The 17,860-nt window shown below is 39.4% G+C and overlaps 1 protein-coding gene across 13 annotated transcripts in view; it reads right to left on the bottom strand.

The window, feature by feature from the left end:
- The window catches only part of CDC42BPA (CDC42 binding protein kinase alpha), a 326,251-nt gene that overhangs the window by 124,585 nt on the left and 183,806 nt on the right, over positions 1-17,860 (bottom strand). For all 13 annotated transcript variants that reach the window (XM_042848545.2, XM_065590558.1, XM_042848542.2 and 10 more), the window contains 3 exons: positions 8,029-8,122; positions 6,892-7,092; positions 6,080-6,328 (listed from right to left, as the gene is read on the bottom strand). In XM_042848545.2, the coding sequence (XP_042704479.1) occupies positions 6,080-6,328; positions 6,892-7,092; positions 8,029-8,122 (544 nt within the window). The remainder of the gene's footprint in view (positions 1-6,079; positions 6,329-6,891; positions 7,093-8,028; positions 8,123-17,860) is intronic.

Here is a 17,860-nt window from a genome sequence, read left to right as displayed (position 1 = left end):
ATGAATGTCAAAATCTATACAATACTTTCTTAATTAGAATAATGGGCATTGTAAAATCTAAAGGATGGTTGGATAGAAATAGGCAGTGAGAAAAAAATTCCTTGATTTCTGCATTCTTTTCTATCCGCATATTTAGAAGATTTAAGTTTGGAAAGCCCTTTATCTAAATAAAAATTTAGAAAAATAACTAATCCATATTTTTGGGGAGTCAAATAACCTCTGATTGCATCCCATGTTAATTTCAAATTCTAGTACGTGACATCTAATTAGAACACTCATTGGTGTGTATGAGAATTTCCATGACTATACATGCATGTTTGCTTTACAATCACTATTGCAGATAGTCTTCATATGCTCTCAGTCCCCTTCTGGGGTTCACAGATTGTACTTGTGGTGGAAGAATCCCCTTCCAAAACTTCATATCAGCTGAAGTAACAGTGAATAAATCATTCCCACTGATATAATATGAAAATTCACCAATCAGGGAGTAATAGGAATTAGAACAAAAGAAAGCAAGTTCAAAATTTCCTATGGAAGTGAAACACTCTTTTGGTTATGGGAAGAAATTTAACGATGGAAAACATACTTAAACATGCAAAAATCAAATGGTCGAAGACATAGCCCATAATTCGTCAGCTCCCAACTCCCTGCAATCCCAGCCTTTTTCTCCTTACTATCACTTGGAAACCTTTATACTCAGATAACAGAAATAGTGAAAATGACATTAAATCATTCTAGAAGACACTCTTCCAAATTAAACTGGGAATCAAAATTTGGAGAAGCAATGTTTAAACAGGAGATAAATCTTTTACTATGCAAGCAAAGACAGATTTGGTAAATGGCTCAGGGAGCATATCAGAAGTTTGTAAAATTGGAATTCAGATTCATAATATCAAAATTTGAATTATTCCATTTACCTGCACATAACCCCTCATAATAATGACTGTACCTACTGAGTGTAATATTTTATTTTTTACTGTGAAGCGACGTATTTTACAAAAAACAGCATCGTAACACCTCCTGAGTGGAATATAAACTTAGTATAAACAAGCCTCAAACATTTTGGTTTGCAAAGTGCCAACATAATGCACACTAGAATTTAAAGGAACATGTAAATAGTTTAGGACTGAAATTAAGTTTTTGCCTTAAAAATAAAAGGTGGTTACAAAAGCAGACATTCATAGATTTGTTAAGAAATTATTTTATTTTAATTCAGCAAATACAGTTGTAGGCCTGATCCTGCAAACACTTATGCACATGCTTAATTTTAAGCATATGAATAGTTCAATTGACTTCAATGGGACTAATCAAACATGCATAGTCTACCGAGGACTAGAGTGACCACGGCTGATGGTGTCGCACCAGGCATCATATAGTGAAGTTCCCAGATCTGGCTCAAGCCTTTAAATCCATGATTCTCTGGGATGGGCGGGTCAGAGCAAGCACACCTTTGTGTATTGATGAAGAGTTTCAGAGCACAGTGTGGATTTTTTTATGCATCCTGATATCGCCAAAGAGCAGGTAACACAACTTTCAAATGTAATGAATGACTGAAGAAAGGTCAAATCTTTACAAGACTGACATTTCACACGAAGTCAAATCACGTTATGCTCAGGATTTGGCTCCTGACAGCGCATATGGAATGTCTCTAGACACTCAAAGTCTGCCTGTAAGAGGGTCCAGGTTTCTGACCAATACAGAAGTACAGGTAGTATATCGGTTTGATAGATCCTAAACTTTGTCACAAAGACGTTTGTGTCTGTAAGCAAGACAAGGCCTTCATGCAGGAGGAGGCAAGACCTATTCATTGAAGAACATCCAATTTGCTACAGCCATTTGAACTCTGCTTACAGTCTAGGTAGATGAACTAGTCAATGCTCTTCATAGTCCTTGATCCACTTTACCAGAGATTCTTGTGGCCCAGCTGCAAGGTTCTGTATCCTGGTCTCCTGGTTCAACTCTATCACACAAGTGGCATCTTGGAGACCTTGGAGGGTGACTTCTCCACAAGCAGGAAAGCATTGTCGACATAGCCTTGATTGGTGACTACTTCTTGACCAACCTTGATTCAGATATGCAACTCAGCAAGGCCTAATATCCAGGCGATAACTCCACAGAATAGCACCGGGACAAGAATGCATCTCTGCCACACACCAGTGGTTGCTTAAAAGTGCCTCGGAACCAGTGGACATTGGTCTGCATCAACTGTTTCTAAGTGTGGGCATCAGGCAAAATACCAGCAGAATGGAAAGATGGCATCATACTGTCCCTGTACAAGGGCAAAGGATCTCACACTGAGTGTGGCAAATACAGGCGGACATCATTATTGTCAGTCCCTGAAAAGGTCTTTGCTCACATTTTGCTTGGTAGGATGCAGCCTCTCCTCAAGAGACATTGTCATCCTCAACAACTAGGTTTCGCTGTTAGGCAGTTGACAATAGATGCTGTCCTTACCCTCCTGCTTCTGGCTGAGGTACACCTAGAATTTAACCGCCTGCTTCGTGTGGTCCATATCAATCATCATCATCATCAAAGCTGCTTTACATTTGGTCCAGAGGTCAGCACTTGGGCTCACATTGAACAGAATGGAGTTCCAGATGTTCTGCTAAATGTGGTGCACAATCTTCACTCTGCTATTGGTGCAAGACAGCATGTTGGTTCACAGCTTTTGCCACGTTTTTACCCCGTGAGAATACCGACATACTTAAAGTTAAGCACATTTACAGAACCAAGGCCATAAAGTTTTGGAGGCTTTTTTGGTGGGGGTGGGAGGAAAAAGAGGGAGGTGAGAGATGGACTTTGGAAGGAAGATATATTTGAATGTTCTCAGGTGATTTGGGGAACCCAAATACACTACAGATGTACTACTGCACAGTATCTGAAAGGGTAACTGATTGGTCTTATCTCACTGTATACAATTGCTGCAAAATAGCTAAAAATACATTGGATTTAAAAAAAATCTTTCATATCTAGTAATTTAAGGTTGTATTATTAACAATTTCTTCATTAAAAATTGTGCATATTATTGCTGCAATCTTGAAAGGGTCCCTTTTAAAAATAATGTCAACTTAGTATAAAAGTAGAATTGAGTGGAAATTGTTAAGCTTTGACCCCAGGTTCTACAATGGGATATGCTAGCACAGACCCCTGCAATGTCCCACTGAGATCATTGGGACTCCACAGGAGTGCAAGGATCCGTACTACTAGACCACACTGCAGGATGGGAGCCTTTGTTTCTACCTTCACAATAAAACAAAGTCAATTTCAAAGCAGAAAGGGGTGGCGGAAGGATTAAAAGAAGTGATCACAAACAGTCTAATGAAAAGATGACAAAGGAGATAGGATAGTTATCTTCAGTTATGTAGCTGCAAAGTGATAGATGCAGTTTTAAACCCCTGCAGGGTTTCTGAAGGAGTACACTGATGTTTTGTGGATTGCCGCAAAAGGATCAAGATTTAAATTTTCTGCAATTTGTGAGTTCAACACACTTATGCTACAGTACCATAAATTTAATCTAAGTGTATCACAGTACATACAAAACAACTATATCAAACAAATGTTGTATGAAGGTTATAAAGTCAAGCACTCAAAAGCTAGAAAATGCCAGAATTAAGGTAGCCGTGCAACCTTAACTTTGCTTCCTTGTGCATATGCATGAGTATACAGTCTCTGATTACATTATCATATATGACTTTTCCATAGGATTCCTGCTTCATTCAAATGTACAAGATGGACAGTTATCAGTCGATATGGCAGCTAGTCAATATTTCCTTTTATCCCCAGGATTGAATGTGTGGCCCCTTACCTCATTTACTGCACAACATTCAAACCCTGCACCGTATAAAAAAAATTATTCATGTCCTCATGGATTTTACTATGGCACGACCATAGTATCTGAGTAACTTACTAACATTAATGAACTTTTCTGAGAACAGGAAGGTATTATCCTTCCCATTTTGCAGATGGGGACTGGGGCAAAGAAATATTAAGGCCAAAATTTGCAATTTTTTTTTTTTAAATGTCCATTAATTGTGCTTCAGATTTTTCAGAGGTTCTGAGAATCCACAGATCCGCTTCAAAAGGAGCTGGAGGGCTCATCACTTCTGAAAAGCATACCTAGGTGTTTCATATTAGGCACCCAGAAAACGAAGTCTAAACAATTAGTGTCCATCTGTGACAATTTAAGTGACTTGCCCAGTATCATATCAGATGTCTCTGGCAGAGCCAGGGATAGATTCTAGTTATATTCGGTTAGAGTCAAATGACAATCAGAGAACCCCTGTTCCTTTCTTCCAGAGATCCTGTGGAAAAAATTGTATGTGATCAGATACATGAAGGCAGTATAACATATGTCCATATAGGCAACCTTAATTCTGGCACTTCTACTTTTGAGTGCTTGACTTTGCAACCTTCATGTTCTTTTAACATATATCTTTGTATGTAAGGTTAAAAAACTTAAGAAAAGAAAAAAAACCCCTCAACTTTTAATGTAAAACTGTAGACATTCCCTGCACGACCTGACTCTAAGACCTTCAGCTATATAGCACAGATCTCTACCACTTGAGCTGCAGTAGTAAGGGCCTTTCCACATTCCATTATGACAAAAGGTATTTTGATGGGGGAAAACAGCAGGAGCAGGGATTAATTTTGTCTATGTCCTACCTGGAGGTTCACATCAGTTTGGCTGCATTAGAACAATACAGAACACTCAATGGAGCCCGGGCGCATATACAGTGCAGCTGTCATGTCCAGAAAATTCAGAAGCAAATGCTGAACAAGCATTACTGCACATGTGCAAAGAGCAGACTTTTGTGGTTTATAATAAATCTGGGTGTACTTTCACAGGGACAGCAGGAGGCATCTCTCTGATGCTAGGACTGTCCCCCTACCAAATTTCAAAGTTCCTGTTCAAAATCATGGAATTGCTAAAACTATTAAACAAATGACTGGAAATTTTTTTTTAGCAGGGGTTAAACTACTTATTTCTCATTATCTTTCTTCTTGAAAATAGCTGAGCCGTTTTCACTCAAACATTCAAAAAATTCAACCTAAGGCAGAGATCAGGCATGGAAAATTTCATTTACAATGATTAAAAATTGGCACAGTTGTGAGCAATTTTGAGCAGAGGGTTATAATCCACAGTTATAGAGTAATAAAGTTACATGGACATTATTCTTTATTATTCTGGAGTAGGGGTATGTCTACACTGCAATTAACCACCCGCGGCTAGCCCATGTCAACTGACTTGGGCTCACAGGGCTAAGGCTATGGGGCTGTAAAACTGTGGTGTAGACCAGTGGTTCTCAAACTAGGGCCGCCACTTGGTCAGGGAAAGCCCCTGGTGGTCCGGGCCGGTTTTTTACCTGCCGCGTCCGCAGGTTTGGTTCATCGCGACTCCCACTGGCCAAGGTTCACCGCTCCAGGCCAATGGGGGCTGCAGGAAGCGGCGCGGGCCGAGGGACTTGCTGGCCGCCCTTCCTGCAACCCCCATTGGCGTGGAGCGGCGAACCACGGCCAGTGGGAGCCGTGATCGGCTGAACCTGCGGACGCGGCAGGTAAACAAACCGGCCCGGCCCGCCAGAAGCTTTCCCTGAACAAGCGGCGGCCCTAGTTTGAAAACCACTGGTTTAGACATTTAGGCTCAGGCTAGAGTCAAAGCTCTAGGACCTCCATGGAGTCAGCCTGAGCCTGACCGTCTACACTGCAACCTCACAGCCCTACAGCCAAGCCCAGCAAGCCAAAGTCAGCTGACATGGGCCAATCACAGGTGTTTAATTGCATTGTAAACATACCCTAAGTGTCTTATTCTGTAAATATATAAGTATATGTGTAACTTTCTTCAAGTGACTACCCACACTGACTTCTACACAACTTGCGTACATTTATTCATCTTCTTAAGTGTTTGCAGGATCAAGCCTCATTCCTTGGATGAGCATTTGTATCTACTTAGTACACAGCATTGGTGGGTATCATACAGTACCAAAGCATTCTGAGATTTCAGTGCCAAATTTTGGAAACCTCTGTAATAACAAGAAATGAAAAAAATCAAGATTTGGAAAAATGTCAATCTTAGACTTACAGAGTTTTTTAAACAATCATCGTCCACATCAAAGTTTGATGTATCAGTTGGACTGCTGACTTCAGGGATGTAAGGTGCTTCACAGTTCCGAATGTTATCCCATTCAATCCCAACAAAAAATGGGTGGTTCTTAAAGTCTTCTATCCCATTTTGCCCAAGTCGATGCTCCCTGCTGCAAATGAGTCTTCGAATGAGGTCCTTGGCATTTTCAGACACATCTGTCACTTGTGCAGGAAACTGAAACCTCTCCTTAAAGAATAAAACAGGAGGAAGTAGTTTATTACCAAGAAAATGTCACAAAAGTCAGGTTCCATTGTGGTTGTTTCTGTACAGAAAAATAGGGCTTTGCAAATACTCAGGCTCTCACTGTTAAATGAATGCAATAAGTTTCTAGGAAAAAATCTTCCCCAGATGATAAAAAGTATTGAAAATGCTATAACTGTCTCCTCCTTTTTTATTTATTCAAATGTATGTACATTTTTGGACTCTATCTTTGCCTCCAGGTGGAAGAATGTTTAAGGATCTCTTTCCTAAACCAACAAATGGATCCACTAGCAAAAAATAGAACAAGAAGAGTGATATAGCATAGCCAAGACGTACTCCTTGGAGTGAACTAATAGCCGCCACTGTATATCCAGGTTTTTAGTTGCAATTCATAACCACAAAATGTACTATATGGAAACCAAATTTATATTTAAGATTTATGAACATGAATTCAATCATTACATAAGAACTTTCTTTCTAAATAGACCTTTAAGCTAACCCTTTTTATTCACTAAAATTAGTTCACAAAAGATAGAAAAAACACTAACTTTGTGGTTCATTATTTTCCCGTAGGTCTCCACCAAGGACTCTGCATAAAAGGGCGTTTCTCCATAAAGCATTTCATACATGCAAACACCTAGGGACCACCAGTCACACTCAGGTCCATACTTCCCTTTTCCATCTTCCATGGCCTGCAGGATTTCTGGAGAGATGTAGTCTGGAGTTCCAACTGCCACTGAAGACTGGACCTGGGGAGTTAGCATTTCCATGAGTAAAAATGACATACACGGTTACAGACAGTAGTGCCGGTGGGTGTGGGGGTTGAAAGAGGTTGAGGAGTATCATGTGCATATGTAAGTTTGTAATTCAAATTATAATCAGTGAACTCTACTACAAAAACAGGGCTTCTAAATAACAATTGATGAGAAAAAAAAATGTTCTCATGTGTCTGAGCCACTTCAGTGTTTCAAACTTGAAGTTCTGAAAAAATTTATTGGGTATTCTAATAATTTACTTTTGCTGTGAACTGTGATGAATGCCAAAAAGAAGGCAGTTTCTGAGTTTTCAGTTATTATAAATTAATTAGCTCCCTGATAATCACACATATTAATTCAGATGCTTTGTAACACTCCAGGGTATGATTATCACACTGGAACTACATTCTTGTCACATACACCACACATTGTATAAGTTTAAACGCAGCACTGCAATAGGATGAAGTGATATCAATGGTACCTGATTCTGCTTCTGCCAAAGCCCTGATCTGAGTGAAATCAATGAGTGTTTGCCTGAGTAATGATTATGGCATGAGGCTCAAAATTGGGTGTCTTACACCTTTCCTATGGATATGTATTAATTTTGATTATATGCCCTCCCTTTATTAACTTTTATTAATGAAATGAAATAAAAATGCATTTAACAAAGACAGAATTCAAATAGAATCCAGATATATTTTGAACTGAAACCAAATACAGCCATATTATAAAACTGTACAAATGCCATCTCTGTCATTAATAAAAATGTGCACTTAAAAATGACATTTCCTTCACAAATAGGACTTCTTCGTGAGCAGAAATTTCACTGGCAAGTAGAGGACAGAAAGGAAGGGGGGTTGGAAGTGCAGGCCATGGTAAAGGACTTGGCCTTTGAGGGATATGATAGCTGTATCATTCTTTCTAATTTACCGTTCCATCTTCCATCAGTTTCAGACAAGAACCAAAATCTGCTAACCGAATATGTCCATTCATATCCATCAAGATGTTGTCTGGTTTAATGTCCCTGCAAATGAAATGTATTCAATAACTAGCATGAAGAAAAAAAACAATGCATCCTCCTGGGCAATAACTTTGAAATTCGTTTTTTCATTCACTGGCAGTGCAAGATCATTAGATTGAGTGGCTCACTACATGACTTTATTCATAAAACACTTGCCATCCAGTAGGTACATACAGTTGGAAATTTTTCAATGAAGCATCCGGGGATTTAACCATGTAACTCCCATTAATCATAATAATAATAATCATGTGGTCAAACTCCACACATCACACACAATTTACACCTGTATACATATAAAGAAAACAATGGAAGAGTGTCTGCATAGTCCTATGCATTCCTTAGACTGTGCTATTATCTAATACTTCACTAAAATAACAGAGACGTCTAAATCATTTCAAGATGTCTAAAGGAGTATTCTTAAGTGACATATTGGCACTAGGCTAAGGGCTGGTCTACACTGGGTGGTGGTGGTGGGGGAAATCGCCCATATGTAACTGTGGAACAAAGTTACAACAAATAATTTATGCAGTATTAAGATTTAGCATCTTTCATCTATACATTTCTGTATTTCTATTATGTGTTCTCATGTCCAACACAAACACATTCTTTTATTCTAGTTCACATTATCCTCTCATAAGGCTAGCTGGACATTCAATCTGGAATTAGTGACAATGCCATTTCATAGACCTGCTGATAGGTCTCTGTGGAGAATCCTTCACTAGCTTACAGCCTGCCCATGAAACTGATGCTGATACCCTTGTGAGTAGTCAACTTGCGCTGATTTGAGAACCCACATTTATTTTCTGAGTCACACACATTTAAAAAAAAAATCTATTCAAACAAACCAACAAACTATGAGCACACAGAGCTACAGCTCTCCTGTAAGAAAGCAATGGTTTTACAAACCCCACATGAACTCTGAGAATTGTCATTCAACATTTCTTACGCCTAAACAATTAATTCAAGAAACCTGATGATCTGCCAGCCTAGTGGTGGGACTCCTGTATTATATTCTGTAAGCAACGGGATTGTAGGAACAGATGTCTTGTCTAACCTGACAGCCAGAACTTGGAGGCCATAAATAAATAGGGCCATGTTCATCATTGGCAGCTTCATGGAGCTGAACCCACATATGTCAGTTGTCTTTGATTCTGTATGTGCTGTTTCTGTGACACCATCAGCCACAATAATTTAATAGGAGTCAATTTGGGCTCTCTGGACCTGAAGTGTAAATCCATTGCTTGAAGTGGCATTATGACAGATTTACCCCAGCGTAATTAGGAACAGATTTTGGACCTTCACGTCCAAAGATCCTAGTTACAAAAGTACTCCCATGAAATACCTCTAAGAGGGAAGAGTGGATAAAATGAGGGCCATAAAAGAATATATAACTTAAGGAATTTACAACATAAACTCTGTTAAAGTACTGATATACGTCAAGCTTTTTCTTGTCACATCTCTGCTTCATCATCCACACACTGAAGCAGAGATGGCAGCCTTGCAGGAGGCAGAGTCTATACAAACCAGAGGCCAAGAACTGTGGATGAAACCTTGGGGGAAACCCAATCAGATAAATGGAATGGTAGACCCTTCATGAGCCGCTCATCCTCCTCTTCCCTTGCAGCAGGGCCAACCACTGTGCTGTGCTACCATTACCTACTCCACCATAGAGATTCCTACATAATCCATGGGAATCTAATGCTATGAAAGAGGAATTAAGACTGGAGTGAGCAGATGAATACAATTTTTAAAATTCTTTCAATTTCCTATTAGTCACATGGGTAAGAATGATTATTTTTCATAAATATAGGTAGCCAGATCCACAACTTCAGTAAATCAGTGTAGCTCCATTGACTTCAATGGAGCTAGGCCAGCTGAGAATCTGGCCCAACATCTTTTGTGTGCTTGACTTTGCAACCTTAATAATGTTCACTAATTTTGTCTCAAATCTATAAAAGCCATGGGATTTAGAATTATGATTGACATCTAATAGATTTCAGGAGTCATTCTTTACAATTTAGTGGGTCTTTTTGTGGGGGGATTTGGCTTAGATTTTTTGGGGCAAGAGGGGGAAGGTGGAGGAGGAAGAGTTGTGGGTTTTTTTAAAAATGTTAAATTTAAAAAAATCTTTGATGAAAGCAAGTTCAAAATATTTTTAAAATATGTATTAATTTTACAGCTCACTTTGTACTTAAGATAAATTTTTAAGAGTAATGACAACTGTAATTAGCTGTTTGTGAATTTTTTATTTCACCAAATTAGGTCTTGGTTCCACAAAGGGATCTGCATAGGTAGTGCCCTGCACGGATATAAAATTCGAGTCTGCATCCATCCACGATCTGCAAACATGGTTCGCGGATATCTGCAGATGCAGATATCCATGGATATAAAGCTGATATCCACAGATTTGCAGGGCTCTATGCATAGGCAAAAGGTCCATCCTTGCACATACCTTTATAGGATTGTGCTCTTACTGTATAAATCTGACAGTTTTTTATCTGAGGCTTTCATGTCTCCCAGGTAACTGAGTACACAGGGAATCTGAAATTCATAGATTAACTGGGCCCAAATTCTGCATCTGACTGTGTGAGGGCACACCCATATGGAGACAAGGGCAGAACTAAGACCTTGGTGCTTAGGCATCTGGATAAGGTCCAAATGCAATATATCTTTTAATTATACAAATAATACAATAAATCATAATTAAAACACAATTATAGCATTTTCCCATTAAACTGCATTTTAAAAAAATATGGCAAAGGTATTAAATTCTCATCCTACCCTGACCCAAAATATTCAAAAGGAAGACCATGAATTGACTGCCACAGCAACGTTAGCTTTCAAAGATCTGAGCTATTTATGAGGCATAAGAACAAAACAGGAAAAACTAGCAACTGAAAATACTGACTTTATTTCATTCTTATAATAACCTATGAATGACTAACATCTAAATTAGAGACAAGGTGGCTGAGGTAATACAGTATCTTTTATTGGACCAACTTCTGTTGGTGAGAGAGAGAGAGAGAGAGAGAGATGAATTTTCGAGCTCACACAGAGCTCTTAGACTTCTTAGCTCTGCTTAGAGCTCTGTGTGAGCTCGAACATTCGTCTCTCTCTCACCATCAGAAGTTGTTCCAATAAAAGATATCACCACTCCTAACTTGTCTCTCTCAAATCCTCGAACCAATATGGTTACAACAACACTGCATACAACCTATAAATGACTGATCAACTTTTTTTTCCAAATGTTGGCAAACAGTAAACTGAATTATTCACAGGCTGAGACCTTAGTAGGCTTTGCTATACCTCAGAAAAAATTTGTTAAGACTAATTTACAAACCTTTGTAATTAAAGGTTTATAATGGAAAAGATGATAGACTCTATAGCACTAAGGGTAAAATGTCAAGCTTTACACACTTTTTATACTTTGCATTAACTTGTTATAGTCTGTAACAATAAAAATAGGGTTAATGTAGTGTTTTGAGGGGAATTTATTTTGTCAAAAACTGGTTGCTCTTTAGGTTCTGATACTGCACCATTAAAGTCAATGGGAGCTTTTACCACTTCAACAAGTGTAGTATCAAGCAGAAAAGAAATTAATGCAGATTTATACAGATGCTAACATTTATTTGTTATGGTTGATATTGACAAAAGTACATGTTTTCAGTTTTCTGTCTACTTTCACAGATCGAAGCTCCTGACTCAATCATGACGCACATTAACAGAAACACTTATGTAAAAAGCAGAACTGTCCCTACAGCTAATTCCTCCTGACTGTCCCTTTCAAGGCAGTCTTTTGATTTTCACAAAGTTCTCAGATCAAATTATTACTGGACATTGGTCCACTTAATCCCCTACTTCACAAAAGTATTTGGAAGGGAACTCTTATTACTGAAGCTGTGAAGTTTCCTCATTGTTTATGCCTACATCCTTCCTAGTCATGGAGATTGGTGTAAGTGCAAAGAATGAAGCAAACAGCATGCAAAAAGACAAGAAGAGGGTGGACATTCAAGGGGATCCCAGATCTCAGACAGCTATGCAAACCTGCATCTTCCTTGGCCACTGCCCTTCAAACTGTGCTTTGACTTAGAAAAAGGATACCACAGAGTACAGGGTAGAGGGTTAATGTTGCCTTAAATATACTCAGTCCAGTATATTGCAAGTATAGGCTAATACTGCATTATCATGGGTACTGCTGCCAGTTAGTGTGGGTAGCTAACTTTTTAAAGATGATCAGAATAATTAGTAAAGCTATGAAATAGGCACTTCTGACTCAAATCAAATGTAAAAACCAAAGAGTCTTAGATCAATAGTATTTAGATCTTACTGTGTTTGGTATTCATATGCAGAAAAACACTGACTTGGAAGTAAAATGCACAAAGAAAAAAAAACTCTATTTTCACAACATTTAGAAACAGCCACTGGTTTGGAGTGATTCACTCTAGCAAAGAGCTCCTGCCACTCTAGAAACACAGCAAATACATTTATCAAGAGGCAAGCAAGTATTATTAGAGGAATTACATTTTTCAAATCTCATTAGAGGGAACAACAAATAATGGCTAATTCTTAAAATGTAAACTGAAATAAGCATTTGAGCATCCAATAAGCAACATTCTTCAGTCCCAGTTTTGCTGAATGTTGCTGACACTACAAGAATTACTATTGCCAGTTTGAGATTTTTTTAAATTTATTTTACATTATCCCATCAAAGTACATTTCAGATAAAAAAACAGAAACACACTACCAATGCCTGGGGAAACAACTCTGGTGTGAAATGAGCTGCAAAAAGTAAATCTAAAATCAAATTGCATTTCAAAATCTGGACCAAGAACAAGATAAACAAAAACCAGGAATTACCTTTGAGGCACCGTTTACCCAAGTCATCTGTCTTTCAAGATATACCCAAGAGTATTTAAGAAAATATAGACAGTGAGTTCACAGATTCCACAAAAGAGACCCAAGAAAAATCTTGCTGTGATCGTCAGCATTACACGTGCATACACACACAAATTACACAAGGCACTGGAAATACTGTAGCTAAATACTTCTTTTTAAGAATCATTTTTGACACCAGGCCAGATGTTCATGTCCCATAGGAAGGTGAGGAAAAACACAATATACTTCAGGCTTTTTCTTGTCACATCTCTGCTTCATCATCCACACACTGAAGCAGAGATGGTAGCCTTGTAGAAGAAGCAGGAGGCAGAGTCTATACAAACCAGAGGCCAAGAACTGTGGATGAAACCTTGGGGGAATCCCAATCAGATAAATGGAATGGTAGACCCTTCATGAACCGCTCATCCTCCTCTTCCCTTGCAACAGGGCCAACCACTGTGCTGTGCTACCATTACCTACTCCACCATAGGGATTCCTACATAATCCATGGGAATCTAATGCTGTGAAAGAGGAATTAAGACTGGAGTGACCAGATGAATACAATTTTTAAAATTCTTTCAATTTCCTATTAGTCACATGGGTAAGAATGATTATTTTTCATAAATATAGGTAGCCAGATCCACAACTTCAGTAAATCAGTGTAGCTCCATTGACTTCAATGGCGCTAGGCCAGCTGAGAATCTGGCCCAACATCTTTTGGGTGCTTGACTTTGCAACCTTAATAATGTTTTTTTAACACTAATTTTAGAGTAATTTCCTAGGCTTTTTTAAAAAAATCAAACCTAAAAGAAATTCCACCAGGTTAAATCATATTGACAACCATATATGTTAACAGCGACGTTGGAACCTTTAAATCCACCACACAGATCTCTGCCACCTGAACTAATGGACTAAGTGATAGCAATAGTAGGTTGTCATCCTCTATGTGGATTAGTACAAGAGGAGGAAGATACATACACTTTGCCAACAGGTTTCACAGATATTTGCTAATAGCAGAAGAGTGTTGAGACTCAGGATTTTGAGTTCCATTCTTGTTTATGACAGGAGTGTTAGAGATCTTTCGGCTCTTGTTTTCCAGACACTTCTGACACAGAGCTCTCTCTTCCTCTCTACCACACCCTCCCTGACTCCTTATCCCAGTCACATCACCTAGCCACTCCTATTCTCCAGTGTCCATCCCAGTCCCTGTCTCCCCTTCCAGGCTTCCCAGCTCAGTCCCAGTCTTCTCTCCACCCAGTATCTCCTTCAAGGCTCCTTCTTCCAATCTCCTTACCCACTCAGCCCCAGTCCCTCTGCCCCTTCCTCAACCAATCTCAATCTCCCCCGCATCTCCCACTGGCTCCTAGTCCTCTGACCCCTGTTCCATACACACAACTGGCTTCCGGTCTCCTTGCCTGGCCAATCCCAGCCTCCCCTTGCACCAGCTATTCATCCAATCTCAGTCTTCTCCTCTCTCAGTCCCCACCTACTCCCATTTCCTTATCTCCCATTCCCAGTCCAAATGTCCTTGCTCAGGCAATCCCAGTGTCTCCCCCAATCTTCTGCCAGCTCCCGGCCTCTCCTCCTGACCCAGGTTAGTCATTTTGAATGCTGAATTACTCGAACAGTGTTCTGATATGGGATTATAGTAGGTGTTAGAGAAATCAAAGTGAATGGCAATAATCCTACTAATGAACCAGACAGAAATTCTGTTTGTTTTACTAAGGCTCAAGAATAAACTATGACTATGAAATTTGGTAAATCTGTAGCAGTGTTTTATATCAGTTATTTAAAAAAAGCCTCATTTTATGTTCTGAAACCATCTGACTAGGTTCATTTCAGAGACACAAAATTACTATAGAAACATTAAGAACTTTGCAAACTGGAAATATGTATTATAATTGAATTTTAAGTAAAGTTAAAATTTGTAACATACTTCATTGCAAATGCTGGCATGTAAGATCCAAGGGAAAGCATATCTGTCAAGAGAACCACAGCAATTATGTAATGATTGTTTTTCAAGTATAGCTTCATTATAAGCCTGGGACTATTATTTCCAAAGGCAAACAGCACACCAGGTAATTTATTTTTATTTTTCTGTGAAGTCATAATGAATATTGAGAAATAAAATACATTTCTTACAGCTCACATAGAAAACCAGAAATCATGCAGGTAGCAATTTACTACTGTTACTGTTTTGTTTACTGGACTCTTAAATCACTACAGTTAAGTTTATTGCATAATTATGTTGGTGGTATCAAAGTCTGCTCAGGTACTGAGGTTCACCTGCACCACTCTACAAGTAATTGGATAACAGAATCCACCTGGAAAACTGCAATAGAAAAACAAAGATTAAATTTATTAAGATTCTTGCTGTTTTAATCTCTTGCTCTCTCTCTCTCTCTCTCCTGGAACAAGTATCCCAGAATGGCTATGAAGAAGTGTCAGAGAGCACTATTACAAATGATTATGCCATTGGGCCAGGTTGCAGACATACATATTAAATTCACATGCTAAAAATTATTATGAAATTAGTAATCCTGAAAATATCAGGAAACAATACAAAGAAAATGCTTTGCATAGTTTGATGAGCTTACAGCAAGAACTCTCAGGACGTGTGTTTGTCACACTTTATTTTATTTGTTTGTACGTTTGCATGTTCTTGTCTTACAAAAAGGACTATCAGACAGAAACAGAACAACCGCAAGTCCTCCTCTGCAAGTTTTATATGTGTCACAGAGGCTATATGCTTGTGCAGCAGAGTCATAGATTATAGGACTGGAAGGGACCTCGAGAGGTCATCGAGTCCAGTCCCCTGCCCGCATGGCAGGACCAAATACTGTCTAGACCATCCCTGTCATGTGGGGCAAGAGAGCCAGAGTCTAGCCTCATGGGTTGTCACTTCCAGATTCTAACTGCTCACCTTCCAGGATCTACAATGGCTCACGCCCCACCTTTTGAAAGGGAAGAAACATTGGAGTAGCAGTGGTCAGACCACAGATCTGTCCTTCATTTCTGTGTCTTTTAGCACATGAAGGAGAGGCTCTAGGTTTAAACTTAGTGACTTCAGTGGGGGTCCTGTATGAAGAATGATTCCAAGAAAAGTCCCTTTTACAGTATTACTCTATATTTAGAAAGATAGACAACGCTACTAGTTTATTTTAGTCTACTGGTTAAACGCATAGAGTGATCTCATGCATAAGCATTACTTCATCTTCATGTTAAAAATATATATACATATAATGCAAATTAAATCGTATTTGATTTTGTAATTACCTCTCTCCCACATAATCAGTAAGAGTATGTCAACACTGCTATTAAACACCTGTGGCTGGCCTATGTCAGCAGACTCAGGCTCGCGGGTCTCAGGCTACAGGGCTGTTTAACTGTGGTGCAGACATTCGAGCTCGGGCTGGAGCCTGGGTTCTGAGACCCCGCAATAGGGGAGGGTCACACCCTAAGGGCAGGCCTACACCTAAAATGCTGCAGCGGCGCAACTACATAGATGCAGCTGTGCCAGTGTAGTGCTTTAGTGAAGAGACTACTATGCTGATGGGATAGCCTCTCCCATTCGTGTAGTTAATCCACCTCCATGAGAGGCAGTAGCTAGGTTGAAGACATCCACCCACCGACATAGTGCTGTGTACACTGGGGGTTAGGTTGGTATAACTGCATCGCTCAGGAATATGGTTATATCGATGTAAATTTATAGTGTAGACCTGGACTAAGGCTCAAGGTGTACTATTGTTGCTAACCATTAAGTAAAAAGCATGAGTTCTATCAGGTATTACACAGTTTTTCTGTGAATTCTCCAAATTCTCAGTATTTTTCTCTATGTCCCTCCTATCTGGGTTATAAAGTTAAAACCAAACTAGTTTGTGAAAAAATAGTGGTTACAGGTATAGTTGCTAGACATTAGCACAGGGAAGCTGACCTTGATGGCTTACTGCTAACTGAGGGTCCTATAGAACATCATTTAATCATTATACATGTATGTGCATTTCCTACAATTACAAACCAAATGTCAGAAGCAGACATTTATTGGTTATAATTATGCACTCTTTACAATAGACAGCAATTCTCTTTGCCAAGCTACCTGCCCTAGGAAAAAATGCTAGCACAGATCTGCCTACCATAATTGCTGGACCTTCACTCCAGAGTTCCTTCCATACCAAAGATTTTCCCCTACTACGACAGAAGGTTGGCAAACTGTGCCTCTCCCTTCTGCTGTTTCAGAAATACTTTTCTTCCCCCGCTGCCCTTTGTTTGGTGCAATAAAACTACGCTCACGCCAAAAATAAATACATAAATAAAAATGAAGACACATTTAAGTTTGGCTACTTTTCAACTAAAGAAGACAGTTTGTTGCTTACAAAGGTTTTATTGATTAATACATTCAGGGCTTGTCTATACTTACCGCGCTGGTTCGGCGGCAGGCAATCGAACTTCTGGGTTCGATTTATCGCGTCTTGTCTGGACGCGATAAATCGAACTCAGAAGTGCTCCCCGTTGACTCCGGTAATCCTGCTCGCCGCGAGGAGTACGCGGAGTCGACGGGGGAGCCTGCCTGCCGGGTGTGGACCGCGGTAAGTTCGAAGTAAGGTACGTCGACTTCAGCTACGTTATTCATGTAGCTGAAGTTGCGTACCTTACTTCGATTTGGGGGTTTAGTGTAGACCAAGCCTCAGCAACGCAGAACTGTGAGCCCTAAGAGACACTCAAAGCACTACATTTGGTGATCTTCCAACAAGCCTGGGAGTCACTTGATTTGGATTGGTCACAGTTAAACATACAGCAATTCAAGTGAGAGAATCTACTGCTATTTTCCATTACATTGTGCTGGGTTATATCAAATGCTGGAGTTGC

This window comes from Chrysemys picta, chromosome 3 (genome assembly GCF_011386835.1).
Source record: "Chrysemys picta bellii isolate R12L10 chromosome 3, ASM1138683v2, whole genome shotgun sequence".
Lineage (NCBI taxonomy): Eukaryota > Metazoa > Chordata > Testudines > Emydidae > Chrysemys > Chrysemys picta.
The sequence above is the reverse complement of the archived record's forward strand: the minus strand, read 5'-3'. Positions and strand labels throughout refer to the sequence as shown.